The sequence below is a fragment of the Spermophilus citellus genome (assembly GCF_964194105.1).
Source record: "Spermophilus citellus genome assembly, chromosome: 8".
Classification (NCBI taxonomy): Eukaryota; Metazoa; Chordata; class Mammalia; order Rodentia; family Sciuridae; genus Spermophilus; species Spermophilus citellus.
Window position 1 is genome coordinate 147923694 of NC_138189.1, and position 18977 is coordinate 147942670.

An 18977-nucleotide genomic window follows, 5' to 3' on the forward strand; every position below is an offset into this window, starting at 1 on the left:
GATATTTCTGTGTTAATTTAAATGAATATTTCCTTAAAAAGTAATTTGCTTGCTCTAAGATGTAATCTTATGTGCAGCATAAAATGTTCTTCCATTTGTGAAATACAAGTGCCTTAAAGTTTATTTGTCGCATTTGCAGTGTGTGATGCTGTTTTTCTCTTACCCTGCTCTGGGCATCAGCTCCCAAAGTGTTGCCCAGAGATCCTGCAACCACACCTACTTTCAGAGTGACATTGCCACACTGTTACTCTTTTCACGCCCATTTTATCACAAGCCAGTAGCATGGTTTTCCAAAGGCTGTCTGATCTGCAACAACACAACAGGTTGAATACAGAAACAGATCAGAGAATCTAGCTGACTTCTATTCCGCAAGACATTAAGGAGATTCACAAAGATGTAAAATAACCCCACTCTTCTCAAAAAATGTTTAGTTTTGGTGAATATACTTATTTTTCATAAAAATATATTATTTATACTAATTGATATGATTTAAATTATTGTTTTAAAGGAATTAATAATTAAGTTTCATAAAATGTTTCCAGTTTTTATTTCTAATAACAGTAAAATATTGATAAAGAAGCCATATAAACAAGAGCCACTGTCCTTTTAGATGTATCATCCTATTTCTTTTATTCTCATGACAGATTCTTGGCTCTTAAATACATTGTGTGTTTATTCATCTTTTATGCCCTAAAAGTCATAATTTTACTTTTTATATAAAGTGTTATCCCAAGGACCGGGATTTAGCTCAGTAGTAGATCATTTCCCATCTCCAGTACTAAAAAACATTTATTATCCTAAAATTGTATCAGATATTAATCATTTTTACTTTTTACCTAAATAATTTGTAGTGTCTTAATTTACAGGTTGAAAATACAAAAAAGCAATATCATGTACAGATTTCTCGATTAACAGAAGAACTTTCAGCCCTTCAAATGGTATGTGAGAAGACTATATTAATAATTTCTTTGAAAAATTGCTTAAAAGCCACTATAGATGGTATTGGACATTCATTCATTCAAAATATATTTACTGAGCCATGACCTATGCTAGGTGTTAAGGACAAAGTGAAAATCCAGAAAGACATGTTTTCTGCAGTCTTGTGCCTTGGTCTAACAGGAAAGATAGATGGCATTCAACACATGTACTTGGTAATCACTTGCCTTTGACAGAACACACAGTGCCATTGAGCACCCAGCTGCAGCTGCTCCCATGTGTTGGCTTCATCTGGGAGGCCAGGCAGAAAGGGAGAGGGAGGAAAGGCCGGGAAGCTCCCGAAGAAAGGAGTACTGAAGAGCAAGTAGGCGAAGGGGGAGAGGAAGAGAGAGCTTGCGTAGTGGAGATTGCATTAGAGATATTAATTTAACTTGAAAATTTGAGGAGATAAATTTTTTTGTTGTTAAACATTTTTTAGTTGTAGATGGACACAATACCTTCATTTATTTATCTTTATGTGGTGCTGAGGATCCAACCCAGTGCCTCACCCATGCTAGGCGAGTGCTATGCCACTGAGCCACAACCCCAGCCTCGAGGAGATGAAATTTTATAGGAGAACAAAAATAAAGGCAATTCCAGGAAATGGAATGATATTTACATCTTCACAAACTCTTAACTTCTGAATCCCTGTTATCACTTTTCATCGGAGCAGTGAGCTATCTTTTAATAAAGATGCTGCACTTTTGTATGTCAGCACACACCCACACACAAACTGGTGCTCTCTCCATGAAATCTTATCCCTTCAATTAGATTGGAAGCACCTTGGTGTAGAAAGTCTTTTGTCTTCCTTCATTTTCCCCGTTGCCTCCTATGGTGTTTTTACACAGTATATTTTGAAATAAATATTTATTAACTGAATGATGTTTAAATACATCTGAAAGAGGAATCAGGTCTTTCCCACATTCTGCAAACACTGTAGTGTACATTATGTACAGGTCCTGAATGTATAGAATCAGAAACAGTGTTACTTTTTATTTATTTTTTAAATATCACTTGTTTTGGTGATATAGGAACATTGTGTAAAATTAATGGGATGCAATATGGCTAATTAGTCATGTGCCATTCACTGTTATACAGTTTTACCTCACCCTGTTATCTTGCTTATTCTATTCCATGGGCTGATTAGCTATTAGAAGACTCTCTTCTCTGTAGAAGAGGAGGAATAACAGTGCCTTTACCCCGGTCTAGAATTATTCAGTGGACTGTCCACTCTTCAAGAGCAAGAAAATTAGTTCTGTTTTCCCAAAGGAATGAGAAACTAGTAAGGATTTTTAAAATAATTATTATCTGTGTAACAACAAAAGTTATATTAACCTCACTCTAAAGTTTTAAAAAATTGATAACTTCAGTTTATTACCAAACATGTTTCTAATGCTTATGATAATACAATTCTTTCTCGTAGCTAAGTTATTTTTCTAAACATCAAACATAATCTGATGTCATGTTGATTCTGTGTATAAAAAAAACTGTACTGTTTAAAGTGTTTGAACATTAAATATGTTATAAAATATGTTCAAATGAAGACATTTTCATTTACTTTTAAAAAGTATATATTCCCAGAAAAATCTAGGCTGTAGTCTCAGGCGTAACAACCCTGTTTTCTGTTATTAAAAAGCAGTTGTATGGGGCTGGGGTTGTGGCTCAGTGGTAGAGTGCTCACCTACCAAGTGTGAGGCACTGGGTTTGATCTTAAGCACCACATAAAAATAAAATATATTGTGTCCATCTATAACTAAAAAATAAATTATTTTTTTAAAAAAAGCAATTGTATGTAACCATCTTTACCAAAACAGTTAAGTCTAAGAGTAAGTTTAACACATTTTGACTAGCCCAAAATTAAGTTATGCTTGCAGGAAGAAAAAAACGTATATATTTAGGTTAGCATGCACCTTTTTAAAATAGGTTAAGAAAAAGCTAAAGGCAGTGCACTCCAAGCTACTGTTCTCTTTAGAGACCAACACCCACCCCCCAGCCTTTAGCTTCTACTGCAAGACAGAGTTTCTTTTAAGAACACTCAAGATTTTAATTCTGCCATGAATCTCTTGCAAACGAGGAAGAGGATCAGTTATAAATGCACACATATATAGGAGTGAAATGAAGCATTCATTATGATCTTTTCTTAGATCTTGAATTTTTTTTTGAAAACCTATTTTTTAGTTTCTAAATACACAGAAATTTAGACTGTCTTTTTATTGTTGATTTCTAATTTGGTTACACAAGGGACACAGATCACGGTATATATGATATTTGTCTTAAAATTTGCTGAGGCTTCCTTTATGCTGGGATATGATTTCAGAAATACTCCATGAGTGCTTGAAAAATAGCTGTTTTCATTTTGTCTTGTTTTCCCCAAACATAGGTTTATCAGGGGTGATTAGCTAATAACTCTAAAAACCTTTTAATAATTAATTTTTAATGTTTGTGTTAGTATTGTTGTGTGTTTTTAATAGAATTAATACGAAAATTTTCTATAAAGGCTTCAACTATTTTGTCTCATTTTACCTTTGTTACACTGGGTTAATCCAATATTCTTTTAGTTAATATCACCTGTCAATATGATATGGTGAATTTCATGGCCATGTATATGTAACATACCTATAACATGCTGGTCTTTCTACCCACATGCCAGGCCCAAAAGTTTAATCTGACTTTGTCATTAACATACATATTGAAAGTCACATGGGAAAAGTTATAAAATAGAAGAAATACCATATTCAGCATCACGAAACTAACTTTTTAAAAAATATTTATTCTTAAGTTTTAGGTGGACACAATATCTTTTTTTTAAAAAAAAGAGAAGAGAGAGAGAGAGAGAGAGAAATTTTTAATATTTATTTTTCAGTTTTCGGTGGACACAACGTCTTTATTTTATTTTTATGTGGTGCTGAGGATTGAACCCAGCCCCTTGTGCATTCTAGGCGAGCACTCTACCACGGAGCCACAACCCCAGCCCCTACCTTTTTTAATATTTATTTTTTTTAGTTGTAGTTAGACACAATACCTTTACTTTATTTATTTTTATGTGGTGCTAAGGATCGAACCCAGGGCTTTGCATGTGCTAGGCAAACAGTCTACCGCTGAGCCACAACCCCAGCCCCCAAAACTACTTTTTAATAGACAAACAACTTCCACTATACAAGAGCATAAATGAAATATTAAAGGTGCAGTTGGTCTACACTGAATATACTATCTTAATAAAAGATACTAAACTTAAATTTTTCATCTGATTTGTAACATCAGGTAAAGGTCTTCATTATAACCAAAGTGATTAATTTGGGGGTCACATTTAAAATAATTAAAGATAATTAAATATCTTTAGCAGAATACTGTCAGAAAAGCAGTCTCCTCTAAAGCATGATTCACAATAATAAAAAGCTATTTATATTCATCCTCCAAAACACATTAACGTATAAAATAAATAATTGTGAAGAAAACCAGTAATTAGAATAATTTTTGTTTTATTAGCAAAATATGAAATTGTATTTATTAATTGATATGCTTTCTAAGTTTGCTGATTAAATTCTTTTGAGCATAAAATTTTTGAGCAAAAGTGTTTTATGTTCCTGCTAATAAAACGTATTTAGTATTCCCATGGTTGTTTGTAAGTTTTGCAAAGAGAAATTAATTGTTTTAGAATTTGCTCACCTGCCACCTTTTGAGCCTGAGGATATCCCGCAGGATATTATACTACTATCTAGCTCAATGTTCCCTTTCCAAAATATTTAATAAGAGTACACAAAAGAATCTGTACCGTGAGAAAGGGACCCTGGTTATTTTTTCCTCCCCATCACTCAACCTATGTCCCACCTAGTCGGTTGAAGTAGAATTCTTTGGCAGTCTATAACTAGAGGTCACTTCTGAAATCCTAGGATGAGTAGCTCTTGAAAATTAAGTTTTGGTTTTTTTCTAGTCACTATGACCTTACTTTGTTGTTAACGTAAGTATGATATTTCTGTTATGGGCAAGTCATTTTAGTTTTTCATTTCCCCCTATTTTCCCTAAGGTTTCACCAAATATATTTATTTACACTATAACTTGAATTTATAGGAGTGTGATGAAAAACAAAGCCAAATTGAACGAGCCATTAGGGAAAAAAAAGCTGTGGAAGAAGAACTAGAAAAGGTAAAAAGAAAAAGGAAACATACCTACCTAAAACACAACTACAAATATCCAACAATTCTGTCTGCTTTCATCACATTATCTACTAGCAACCCTTGTATTTATAAGTATTCTCCTGGTGAGTGTTTTTATTTTCTTGGAATATACTCAGAGTCTTCATTTAAATTCTGGTATTGCCTGCATACATTTCTTTTCAAGAACAATCATATTCTTTGACCATGAAACTCCTTGCTTAACTGTATCCCAATAGGAAGTTTCATTTTTTAATTTTAAGTCAGCTCTTTCTGGGGTTAGACCATCTACAAAAATAACAAAATAATTAACTAGAAAATTGTAACATTGCTATGATTTTGCCTTTAAAATTATAATAATTAGGAAAAATATTGACCTCAATTAATAAAAACTTTAAAATTTCTTTCTTTCTTACACTTTTTTTTTTTTTGTATTGAGGATTGAACCCAGGGGTGCTCAACCACTGAGCCACATCCCCAGCCCTTTTTTTATATTTTGTTTAGAGACAGGGTCTCACTGAGTTGCAAAGTTTCTCGCCAAGTTGCAGAGGCTGACTTTGAGCTCGAAATCCTCCTGCCTCAGCCTCCCGAGTCGCTAGGATTACAGGCATGTGCCATAGAGCTTAGCTCTTTACACTTTTTTATTAACAACAAATATCACATTTTTTAAAGTGCCTTGGGAAAAGAAAAAGACCAAATTTGAACATACAATATTTTAGATGCTGTATTAGGAACTGTCCTAGAGTAGTAAATAACTTGTCCAATATTAAGAGATAGTAAATGATAGTAAGCATTTGACTTTCAAAGATGAGCTACATAGACAAAAAATCATGTGATATATCCATGTTCTCAAAAATCATGACACCAGATAGTAAAATAATAATTTATAAAGCAGAACTTGGTATACAGCCTGATTTTCAAGAAAAGAAATGTATATGTGTGTTCAAAGTGAGACCTTCCTGGTTACCCCGCTCCTGGAAGGTAGATCCTTGTGAGTCTCCATCTGTCAGGTTGGGTCCTCTTTAGCTTGCCACCTATTGCTGTACATTGGGGTTTGAAGAATTCTTGAACACTACTTGGGTTGGATCAAGGAATAGGCTCCACTGGGGAAATGGAGCACCTTCAAGGCTGAAGGCAGCAGGCAGAGCAAAGGCACACTCCCTGCTCTCTCCCTGTCCCGCAGGCCAGCCTGCCTGGTCACAGTCAGCATGCTGAGACTGAAGTGCAGTTGTGCTAGCAACACCATGCAGACATGCTGGTGCTCTGCCTTTTCATAGTGCAGGTGTGACAGCAGTCTAGTCAGTGGAGAAGACACAGGTTGCGTGGCCAGGTGGTCTGGATCTGGCGGGTAGCTGGGTGGGACTTATCAAAATGGAGAATACTACCAGATGAAGACCTTGCTTCCCTTGAGGTGTGTCAGCCCCTGTGCTGTACGTGCAAGGCCAGAGTCTCAGGAGAAGCTAAGCTGGGGTTCAGCCACTGCTGGGGAAGGGGAACTCCCATAGCTACATCACTGTCCAGATAAGCCAGAGGGGGACTCTGGAGCCAGATAGTTGTACTCATTGCAGTATTTGAATTTTGGAGAATTATCTCAAAGGTTGTTTATCAAAGAATTGCCGGTGGTTATCTCTAAGTTGACATTTATAGTATGTTTTGTTTTGTTTTTAGCTTTGGCTGCTTTACATTTCATATTATTAGCATGAGTAATTTTTTAAAAATAAGTGATTACATCTCAGTTTTCAGCATTTTATTTTGTAAATGTGAAGCAATTAGAATTAATCTTTGATGTGTTTTAATACATTATAGTGGAAACAGATAAATACATGATTGTGACTTTTTGTCGTCATTGATTTCAGTATCTAAACTGTATAATTTATTAAGAGGGTTTCCTTCTATAAGGAAGTACACATATAAGCCTCTTCTGCAGATTTACCGTGAAGGCAGAGGGAATGAAAGTGACTACAGAAAACTGGAAGAAATGCACCAAAGATATCTGATTGCAGAGAGCTCAAAAGACGATCTTCAGCTAAGACTTAAGAGAGCAGAAAGTAGAATAAAACAACTTGAAATTAAGTAAGTTTTCTTTTGGGTTTTCTGTGATGACATCTTCAGAATTCCCATGAATTTTGAGATTCCTGGGTGTGTGTGTGTGTGTGTGTGTGTGAGAGAGAGAGAGAGAGAGAGAGAAGGGACTCATACATCTTGTGTTGAAAGGACCAAATACAGTTTTTTTCAAGACTATTTCCAAAAACCAGTTTCTTCAGAAGGAAAAGATTTAACAGTGGCATACCATTTTATTTTTTTCATACTATGTAGTTATTGTAATAGTTTGTTTGTAATTATCTTTAGTATGTTTCTTGTGATATTGCATATTATTTAATGAACCATCATGTTTATTACATTATCTATAAAAGTGATAAACCTATAAAATGCCATATCCCTTCTGAATTTACCTTTTTTCACCAGAATATTACATAAGTATAGTAAAGATTTATTTAAATTACCTGAAACTCTAATCTCTCTATATATTCAAAAGATATTTTTAAATGAAGACAATTTTATTTCTTAAAATACATACACTAATACCTGAAGTGTTTTTTCAAAAGGAGATTCTGCATATTTGTTTCATAAACATATTGTGATTTTCAGTAATCTATTCAGATAATTGCTTGTGTGATTACTTCCAAAGGAAGCATGTAGAAGGAGCCAGTATATTCCTAGAAATTTTTGTATGTACTAAGTGAAGGTTTCTCCAAATACCATGTGTTCATAGGTGTCCCTCCACTGCACATCCCTTCATATCCTGCATTTGTTTTAATTCACAGTGTCTCTCTATTTATGTGTTTTTCTGTGTAGAGTAAAAAGAGAAGTCAATGAAGTCTTCTTCATTTTCCTTATATTCACATTTTTTCTGCAGGGTGAATTCACATGTGTTTTCTACAGGACACAGTCACAGAAAACTATTTCCTCATTTCTTTCATTCATAATGTTTGTGTGAATTTTCATATGTTCCTCAACTATCCAGGAAAAACTGAAGGCTATCCCACTTTCCTTACATTTGTGAGGTTTCTTTTTAGTTGTATGTTCACATTTTTCTTCAGGAATGAAAAGAAAATAAATATTTTTCCACATTTCATACATTTGTAAGATTTTATTCCACTGTAAATCCTTATGAATTTTCAGATATAAGGAAAAATCTAAGACTTTTCCACATTGTTCACATTAATGTAGTTTCTCTTGGGGCTTTTATTTACTTCCTAAGGAAGATTAACAATTTAAGGTTATTTCACTTCTTAACAGAGTTTTACTCCAGCATGGGTTCCCACTTCTTTCCTAAAGGTTGAGTAACAACTAAGGGTGGTCCATATTTCCTACTCACAAGGATATCTGTGTGTGTGTGTGTGTGTGTGTGTGTGTGTGTATTGTTTGTGTATATATGTGTGTGTACACACACACACACACACACACATACATATCCTTGTTTGTATGTATATATAGACATATATTGCTTCCCTCTACCGTGAGTTCATTCATGTTTGTTAAGGTGTATAAGATATATAGTCTTTCCTATGTTCTTGACTTGCATGGGAATTTTTTCTAATGTAAAAATGAGAAAATGGAAATTTTTAAAGACTTCCCCACATTTATTACATCTTATGCTCCCCCCCCATGTGAGTTCTTACATATTCAGTGAAAGATTAGTACTATCTAAAGGCTTTCCTATTTTCCTTACTTCCACATGAGTTCTCTCCACTATAAAGTCTTATAGGTTATATAAGGTATAAGATGTTTTGAAGTCTTTCCCACAACCCTCAATTGTAGAAGTCTCTCCCAGTATGTATTTGAATATATTGAATAAGGTGTGAAGATTAGATGAAATGCTTTCCCATGTTCCTTACATGCAAAAAGCTTCTCTCCATTTATAGGCTTCTTGAGCTCTTTTGCTTCGTTAAGGAAATGGGAGTTGCTAAAGACTTCCAAACACCCTGTACAAGTAGTATACTTCTTTCTGGGATTAATTGTTCCATGTTTGTTAGGACATGAGAAAGTAGCAAAGACTACCCCACATTCCCTACACACATAGGACTTTTCTCCAATGTAAATTTTTACATGCGCTTGAAGGTGCACTAAAAAAAACTGTAAGGTTTTCTTACAGTCACTTCGTTCAAAGGTTTTCTCTTAATTGTGAATTTTCCTATCCACTTCTGGTTTCAGGAATGCTAGGACTGCTTTTTCTTAGTCTTCATTTGTCTTTAGGTTTCCCTTCTTCTTCAATTTTTTTCGCCAAATAATTTGATTAAAAAACAGTTCTTTGGGCTGGGGAAGTGGCTCAAGTGGTAGCGCGCTCGCCTGGCATGCGTGCGGCCCGGGTTCGATCCTCAGCACCACATACAAAGATGTTATGTCCGCCAATAACTAAAAAATAAATATTAAAAAAAATTCTCTCTCCCTCTCTCTCCCTCCCTCCCTCCCCCACTCTCTCTTAAAAAAAAAAAAAAAAAACAGTTCTCTGAACTGTAAAGTTTCCTCTACTCAAGACATATATGATGTGCTGCCATTCACTTGGTTTTTCTGTTCCATTGTGGACTTTTTGACTTTTGACAGAGGGCTCAGAAACGTGTGGTTGTTTCTGATCTTAGCATTTTTTCTAATATTAGCATTCTTTTATTATCATTGCTTGGATACCTCCTTTCATTAGCAACTCTGTCAACCAACCTTTAAACAGAAGAAAAAGAGCAGCATGTTTAGTGGAATCAAGGATTTAATATAGAAATCAGAGCATACAAGAATGTGGGAGGAACTGGGGAAGCAAAGATACAGCAGGGAGGCAGTAAAGGTCAGAAAATAACTAACCGTGTCTGCCTCAACTTAAGCCATTACAATATACATATAGAAGTGATATTGTTTGATATTGATAGGTGTTTACTCTGATACCTGTTGACCAGGAATGTTTGGAGTGGTGATTATCTGGGATGGAAAAGATGAAAATTTTAGAAAATAGGAATAAAAATTAGAAGTGTATTTATTGAAGTACATGTTGAATCATACATGTTGAGAGTTTATCTCACCTAATAATCCATGACTGAGAAAGTTCAAGAAACACAACCTGATACCTATGGTAAAACAAGTTTACACAACTAGAATTTATAAAACCATTTCTAAGACATGAAACAAGAAAATATGAAAATAGATTTTATCATAATCTCATAGTGTATTCAACTGTTATGTTTTCTCGTGGAGTTTACTGATGAACAAAGTTTTGATTATGATTATGTTATTATTGTCTTCAGTTTGTTCCTTGAAAAGTCCTTATACAATGATTCTCAGTGTTAGTGAAAAGTTGAAATAAGTTTCACATCGATTTTCCAGATGAGTGGTAACAGTTGTTTGTCTGTTCTTAGTTAAGATTGTTAAATATATTTGCCTTCATTGTTAAATGTATTACATAGCATTTTGAAACCACATAAATATAAAGTTAAAAAAAAGGCTCTGAATAAAGGAAACAGAAGTCTGTACTAGAAAAGGTAGGTAGACATTTTGATTTCTACTATTGGTTATTAGGAGTTAAGAGTTCTTTTTGCCTTTTTTAAAAATCAGCTCCTCAGAAGAGATATCACGTTCCCATGAAATGATTCAGAAACTTCAAAATATATTGGAGGCTGAGAGGGAGAATTGTGGCTTCGTCAGTGAACAAAGGCTGAAACTTCAGCAAGAAAATGAAGAGTTACTGAAGGAGACTGAGAATTTAAGAAAGATTGCTCTAGAAGCTGAAAAAAAAGCCAAATTAAAGGTATTTTAAAGACTACTTAGAATTAAATGTGTTCTTGGGAAAATCAAAGTATAGAGAATATTGAGAAAAACCAAGTAAAACATCATTTTTAAGCCCCCCCCCCATTTTTTTTACTTCTGATCAGATAGCACTAAATCATAATTCAGAGTGTCAACCAGTCATTGCAGTATTATAGAACTTGGCAAGCACACTTGAGAATGATTGCCTTCGCTATCTACACACACACACAATTCTTTTCCAACCGTGAAATACACTGATATTCTTGCCAAAGCAATTTAAGCAACACTAGCAAAACTATAGATTAGACAACTTTACAGAATGCCCTCCTTCCTTCTCCCTCTCTTATAGCCTCTCAAAAATTGAACTTTTCTAAAACTAACTGTAAGAGGATGTTATTATCAGTGTGCTCTGAGAAAACCACTCAGTGAGTCCCAAAACTCCACGACAGGAAGAAGGCAAGGAGCAAAAGTCTCATCTTGAAAAAATAAAATAAAAACAACAACAACAACAAAAGCCTTTCTTTTGTTTTCTCTCCCCTTTACTTTCTGCTGACACACTTTGGTAACAGGAGCATGATAACCTGGTTAAAGGGAGTTTCCAGAAACAAAGTCAGAATCCCCGTTGGAACCTCACTGACCTTTCTCCATTCCACAAACTCTTGCAAAAAGTGGCACTGACTCTTTATTATAAAGCTCTACCTCTTACAGTTTTATAGTAAGGATGTAAAGTGATAAATTAGTGTTTTTCTTTGTTGTTGCTGCAAGAACTCATAAGAAGTCATGTTCCAGCCTAATTAGTGTCAACATATATTTAATGCCTCCTATTGTAAATATTAAGAACACCAGATATTTATAACATGGACTATGAAAAGACGGTCTTATATATCATACAAAGAAGTTTGTACTTTATGCTTTAGGCTGTGGGAAGTCTTTGAAAATCAAGGAGAGGAACCATACTTGAGATAAAACTATAGTAATTAAGATAATGTTACTGACATCAGAATAAAGTTTGAAAAAAATCAAACCGATCAATGGCATAAAATAGGGTACAAAACCAAACTCAGATTTAATAATCACCAGGTTTAAAACATAAAACCATGGAATTCTAGGAGAAAATCTTCATTCCTTGTGTAGGAAGATATTTCTGAAATAGAACACAAATAGCACTAATTGTAATGAAATGACAAATTAATTGTATTTCATAATTTATTAAGATTTTTTAATCATCAAAGATACCATGAAGAGAGTGAAAGTGGAAAATAGTCCTTCAAATGCATACAAAACAAACAAATAACTTACATTGCTTCATTGTAAGGGAAAGAAAGATAAATATTAGCAGAGGAAAGTGAGTAGGAATATAGAAAACACAAAGGTGACTATGAGCTTAATAGATATGGTTATAGAAGCTGGATGATGGATATACAGGAATTCACTGTAATCCACTTTATGTGTGCTGAAAGTTCCCATACTAAACTTTTTCCATAATTAAAAAAAAAATCAAAGGTCACCATACTTTGATGGAACCAAAATAGGTAGCTATAATTCTATTTATGGAGGAGGAGGGCTCTCAGCTCCTTTGCAGCTGATTATTTCTTTGACAACATAGAAATCTAGTGCTACTCTTTGCTTCTTTGTTTCCCTTTGGAAGAGAATATGGTATTTAGTGGATACACTGAAAGGAGCTGCTGGGGTAAAGACAGGGAGATATTGGGAGGTCAGTTAGATGAAAACCTTAACAATTTATTATGACATTTTCATTTGATTTTCGAGCCACTGCATTCTTTTCAGCTCCAACTCTCCCCTTTTCCAGTTCTTCCCTTTTTTCTGTAAAGGTTCTCAGTTTCTTTGTGGTCTGAATACCCCCCATAAGTATCTAAAATTAAGAAATGAAATAGTTTTTAGCAAACCTATTATCGGTTTGCATGGTATTTGTCTGCAGAAGTAAGTTGTAGTAAAGGTAGAAGACCATTAAATTCCTTTTTCCAACCCAACATTCTGAACTTAATAAAAAATAAAGTTTTTGCAGAAAGAGATTCAGTTGTGGCCATTGGCCTTTCAACATCACGCAGACCTCCCACTTGAGCAGTTGGAATTGCTCTGATTAAAGGCTCTGGGGTTTGTTTTAAGACTGAAGTTTGACACCAAGGAGTCATCTTTCATTTAATTTGCAAATGTTTTTTGACAACCTATGTTCCAGGTGCTAAAGATACAATGGTAAACAAAGCAAATATGGTACCCATCCTTAAGCTTATAATCTGCATGGAGATGGGCACACTTTAAACATAAAATTACAAATTACCAGCCCCTCTTTCTTTCCCAGCAGAGGGCCCTGTGTTTTCCTTATAACAAAGGTAGGTGGAAGGGAATGATTATTCCAGGCAAAGGGAACAAGATGTGAGAAAGACCCAGAGTGAGAACACATTGTGGTAGAGGCAGGGGGAAGGGAATGGTGGCGACACACAAGGTTGGAAACGTAGGCAGAGTCCAGGTTATCAGACGGGCCTTAGAGCAAGGCTTGTTGCACTATAGAACTTCCAAGGGACAAGAGGAAGTCGTCTAAGCAGGCAAAGTCCTAAAGCTGCATGTAGATGCGTAAATCGGTTTTTAATACGTGTGATAGGCAGACACTGACAGAAACTGGGAGGTTTTTTTCCAAGTAAGATGTTAAAATCATAGGGAACCAAAAGAAGTGGAGATTAAGGCAGAGAAGGAAAGAAAAGTGTGTTCAAATCTAAATTTGCAGAATTCAGTCATTTAGAAGTTATTAAGACAGCAGTAGGTGTCAAGGAGCCTCAGGAATACTGCGTGGCAGGAACAGGACGACAACTGATAAGTGCAAGGTGGTTTTCCAGTGTCTCAAACTGATATAATCTTAAATTCTACTTGTATACTACTTGAGAAACATATTTAAGAGTTACAGAAAGTATGTTACATTTATCAGAGGTGCTAAGGATAGGAAGTTTGAAGCTTTCCCACATGAGCCATGGGTATTTTTGTTGTTTGGTTTTTCTTTGTTGTTTTTGAATTGGTAAAGTTGAGTTGTTCATTGTATCTTCAGTTTGAAAATAGTTATATTAAATGAATTACTAGAAGCCAAGCCATCTGTGGCCACTTTTAAATACATTACCTTAAAATATCACAAGACAGGTTTCTTTGCCCTATTTCTTCAGGTAGTAGCAAGATAAAGATGGCCTGAGACTCCACCAAAGGAGTCGCGTTACCTCCCAGCTTTTCCCCACCTGGGTCTTTCTTTTGAACCACAGAATATAAGAAACTATCCCAGTAACCACTTTCTCAGCTGCCTCAAGGACAGGACACATAGTTGCATTGTAGGTGCAGATGAGAAAAGGCAGTTCATCTTATATGATGCCTTGGAGCCATTAGAACTTACCTCTCTCTGAACCTCTTGAAGAAACTTCCAGGGTATCCAAAAGGCACTTACTTGTATTTTCATTCTGTGTTAGGATGTTTTTACTATAATAACATAAATTCATAGAATATAATTAAGGGGCTGGGTTGTGGTTCAGTGGTCGAGCACTTGCCTACCATATGTGAAGCAATGGGTTCGATTCTCAGCACTGCATATAAATAAATGAATCAAATAAAGATCCAACAATGTCTTAAAAAATTTATATATATATATATATATATATATATATATATATATATATATATATTTAAGACATTTTCACATGAGATTCTGAAGACCATTATTTATATTTTCTTTTAAAAATACATTATTTATACTACAACTGAAATAGTAAAGGAATTCCAGTATATACTTTTCTTCTACTTTACAAAGCTCTTTGAAAGATAATCTTAAAATCAATATATAAATCCAGAATTGTTTCATTAAAAACCTAGCTCTAAGTTACTAAAAGCATGAACATTTTCTATGAATTCTGGCATCAAAAGTAAGAGTAAGTTAAAGAAAATGGTTTTAGGATACATAATATACTTTTTTCCTACTGACGTTTTTAGGATTTGAAGAAAAGTTACTATGTTCACTTTATTCCTTAGATCAGTACAATGGAACATGAGTTGTTAATAAAGGAACATGGTTTTGAAGTTCAGTTGAGAGAAATGGAAGACAGTAATCGAAATTCCACTATTGAACTGAGGCATCTCTTAGCTACTCAACAGAAGGCAGCTGATCGGTGGAAAGAGGAAACAAAGAAACTTACTGAAAGTGCAGAAATTAGAATCAACAATCTAAAGTAAGTTCTCTATTAATAATTGTTTGACACATTTTATAGAAGAAATTATTTAAAACTATAGTTTAATGTTCTTGACATAATCTTTTTGTAAAAATGTATAATTCTGGACCTTGTACTCATTTCTTAATCAGCAAATTACTTATTGAACTACTAAAAATATTAAGCATTATAAATTAAAATAGTTATATTTTTGTAAATTTCATGTATATTTTACAAAATACAATGATTTTCGTTGGTCATGGTAGTTTAGGATCTTACTGCTATTTGCATATAGGTGTAGCATTTATGATATTCAGTAGTTGCAACAGAATCCATTTGACCTACAAAGCCTAAAATGCTTGCTCTCTGGCCCTTTAAGAAAAATTTTCCAGCCCTTTTTCAGAAAGAACTTGAGATTTCTGTGCTGAAAGAAATGGGAAGCTCAAGAACTTTGAGTGGGAATGCAATTGGAAGGCTTTGATTGAAGTGATGTGAACTGGCATAATTATGTTCAACAGATGAATTTGCTGTATGAAGAATCAACTTCAGTTAACCTGAAATTGCTCTGAAAAGAAAGTACATTTTAAGAAAACAAAGAATGTAAAGGGTCCAGGGTAGAAGAAGGGAGAATGAGACCCACACTGTAATAGTCCAAGTATAAAATGGTGGCAATTAGTACTAGGCTTTAAAGAGCTGGAGATTAAAAAAAAAAAGTTTACTCTGGGCCATGATAAGTAAGAGCTGCTGGGAAGACTAGTCAATTGTATTTAACTTTAGTATTCAGAAAAGAGATTGCAACAGGAGCTATGAATGTGTGGGAATCATGTGTATATACATGATTTCTATAGTCATGGAATGAGAACATGTTGGAAAAAAGTAATAGGTAGAGAATGAAGTTGTTGAGGACTAGTTTCCAAAACTTAAACTTTAGGGAGATGAGTGTTCCACTGAAAGAGACTGAAAAAAAAAGTATCTAGAGAAATAAGAATCAAAATACAATAGAAAAGAAAAGAAAGAAACCAACTCTGTAAAGTCTTTTCAGAAATGGAATAAGCAATAATGGGTTGGTATTTATCAAATATTGTTTTCAAAATCCTAGAAACTAGGAATAGAATTTTCCTAAGTTTATAAAGGTACATGTTCTATAGCAAAGTTATTCTTAATGACAAAAAAACATTAATAACATTTCTTTTAAGATTAAGAAAAAGACAAGTTCACTAATAGCACTTCTGTTCATCTTTGTCTCAGAAACCAAATCAGTACATGGCAGTAAGAAAAAGAAATGAGGGGGCTGGGGTTGGAACTCAGTGATACAGTACTTGCCTGGCACGTATGGGGCACTAGGTTCAATCCTCAGTACCACATAAAAATAAAAGGTATTGTGTTCATCCACAACTAAAAAAATATTTTTAAAAAAGACAAAGAAATGAAAGGTTGACAAGGGCAAAAAGAAATCAGGCATCCTTAGCATATAATAGAGTTGTATATATAGAAATTACAAAATAATTGGTAGACAAATTATTAGGTGAATATACAAACCCCAAAGATCTCTGTAGATCAGACTCTTCTGATTACTGCTCCAGCTCTACTGTTCCTTCTAGTTACCATGCCCCCATCATTTTCAATGACGACTCTGGGTAGCTCTTGCCATTAAGAATCTTAGCATTTCCATTGAATTCTGGAAGCCCAATTCCATGACAGCAGTTCCCACTGTCATTTCTGTGCCACAAAGAATAGCTGCCACAGAGCTCTGTAGGGATACTGAGTCACAGACTTGGTGAAGGGAATGTCCTCTGGATTCTCCTAAGGGACAGAATTGAAGGATGGATGAGCTGGTTTTACATTTAAAAACCCACTTAATCTTACAGTTTCCCCAAGTCTTTGCTAACTACTTTTATTCCAAATAGAGACAATGTTGCCTTACCCTTACCCTTACCCTGAATATTTCTCTCAACACTATCTGAACACATTCGAGGATTGCTACATATTCAAGGCAGAGATGGTGCTAAACATCCTACAGTGCATAGGACAGCCTCCTACAACAAAGACTTTTGCCACCCCAAATGTCAGACATGCCAAGAGAAGGGATTCTGTTCTACGATATAATAACGGAAATTCTGATGTTTTAGCATCATCTACCTTTGAGTTCAGATTTTATTCAACCAACTAGACTAACCAGTACACTGAAGCTAACACATTAAATCTAGAAAATTGATATTCACTGTGAGCCCATATTGTTATGGACTAATCAAAATTTTATTTCTTGCACTGTAATCCAGCCCTGAGAATCCATTCTCATACCCATTCTCCAGATTTCTGTCTACACAAAATTGAAAGAATCATGTAATTATTCTGTTAAATTCTGTCTCCTAACAGGTCATGTCTTATCCCTCATTCTCTTATATCAAAGTGGACTCCTGTCTGGTTACAAGTTTAGAAACAATGAGAGTCACCTTTTGTGTGCAAAGCAACTCCCTGACTTTACAAACTTCACAAAAAGCAGACTTACCTTCCCAAACAGGGTGGAAGTGCTGCTGCCCCTGGCAAAGGAGGCATGACAGAATGCAGAGATCCAAGGCCCGAGCTTCACAGGAGCTCTATACAAGCCCCATCCCATTTTCAAAGGAAGGGATACCTTGCAAACTTGGGAATTTGGTTTTGTATTATATATAATTCAGCTGCCCACATGATTAGACTTTGGGTCTTATTATTGAAAATCTCAGCTTTGTAGGCAGAGATGAAGATTTGTTTTAGGGTAATTAATTGAGCTTAGAAGTTAAAACACCTCTTTTCATTCTCAAAGTTCTGCAATGCACTTAGCCTCATCCTACCCTTTATTCACTTAGGTGTTCTATATGTGTGAGCAACTACAAGTTTACCCAGAACCTTATCCTCTGTAGGCACATGATTATAGTGATAATTTAAATAATAGTTTAATAAAGTCCAGTTTATTTTCTACAATTCCAAAATCCAAAATTCTTATAAAATGTATTTTTATTATTAATTGTCATTGTTAATCTCTTACTGTGCCTAATTTATAAATTATAAATTAAACTTACTTACTATATATAGACTTACTATCATTTATCAAAATGCTTGGGTCCAGAAATGTGTTTCTAATTTTCAATTTTTTTGGATTTTGGAATGTTTACCCAGATTTTACCAGTCAAGCATCCCTAATCTAAAAAATTCAAAACTCTCCAAACTCTGAAACCGTACATCATATCGGTTTCATGTTCCACCTGTATATTTAGGGATCAGTATTAATCTGAGGTTTTAGGCAACTACTGGGGGTTTTGGAACATACTCTTTAAGGATTAAAGAGGAATCTATTTTCTTTTTTCCCTACTTGTCTTTTTTAAATTAATTTTAATTGAAAAATATGTACATATTTATTGTATACAACATGTTTTGAAGTTTGTATACATTATGGAATTGCTCAGCTAGCTAATTTATGTATGCATTATTTCACATGTTTATGATTTTTTATGGTGAGAACACTTAGAATTTACTCTCTTAGGGAGTTTCAAAGAAAGTACAGTGCATTGATGCAAACTGTCATCACACTGTTGCAATATAGATCTCTTGAACTTATTTCTCTTATTTAACTGAAATCTGTGTCCTATGATCAATCTCTCCAACTCCTCACCCCCACCCATTTCCTGATAACCAACACTCTCTTCCCTACTTCTGTGAGTTCAATTTTTTTATATTCCACATATAAGTGAGCTCATGTGTTATTTGTCTTTCTGTGCCTGGCTTATTTCACTTAGCATAATGTCTTCCAGGTTCATTCATTTTGTCACAAGATAAGATTTTCTTCTGTTTTAAGGCTAACAGTGTTCAGTGTGTATATATTCCACTA

At 34.5% G+C, this 18977-nt stretch overlaps 1 protein-coding gene across 6 annotated transcripts in view; it reads left to right on the plus strand.

Moving 5' to 3' along the window:
- Positions 1-18977, plus strand: part of SCLT1 (sodium channel and clathrin linker 1) — a 174448-nt gene that overhangs the window by 117448 nt on the left and 38023 nt on the right. For 4 of the 6 annotated variants that reach the window (XR_014023321.1, XM_081304470.1, XM_081304473.1 and 1 more), the window contains 5 exons: positions 867-938; positions 5044-5118; positions 7054-7199; positions 10725-10917; positions 14937-15133. Coding sequence is in view for 5 of the 6 variants with exons in the window: in XM_081304470.1 (XP_081160596.1) it covers positions 867-938; positions 5044-5118; positions 7054-7199; positions 10725-10917; positions 14937-15133 (683 nt within the window). In the remaining variant the exon portion in view is untranslated. Of the gene's footprint in view, positions 1-866; positions 939-5043; positions 5119-7053; positions 7200-10724; positions 10918-14936; positions 15134-18977 lie in introns of those variants that run through there. The other 2 variants (XM_081304471.1, XM_081304474.1) reach the window with 2 other exon arrangements.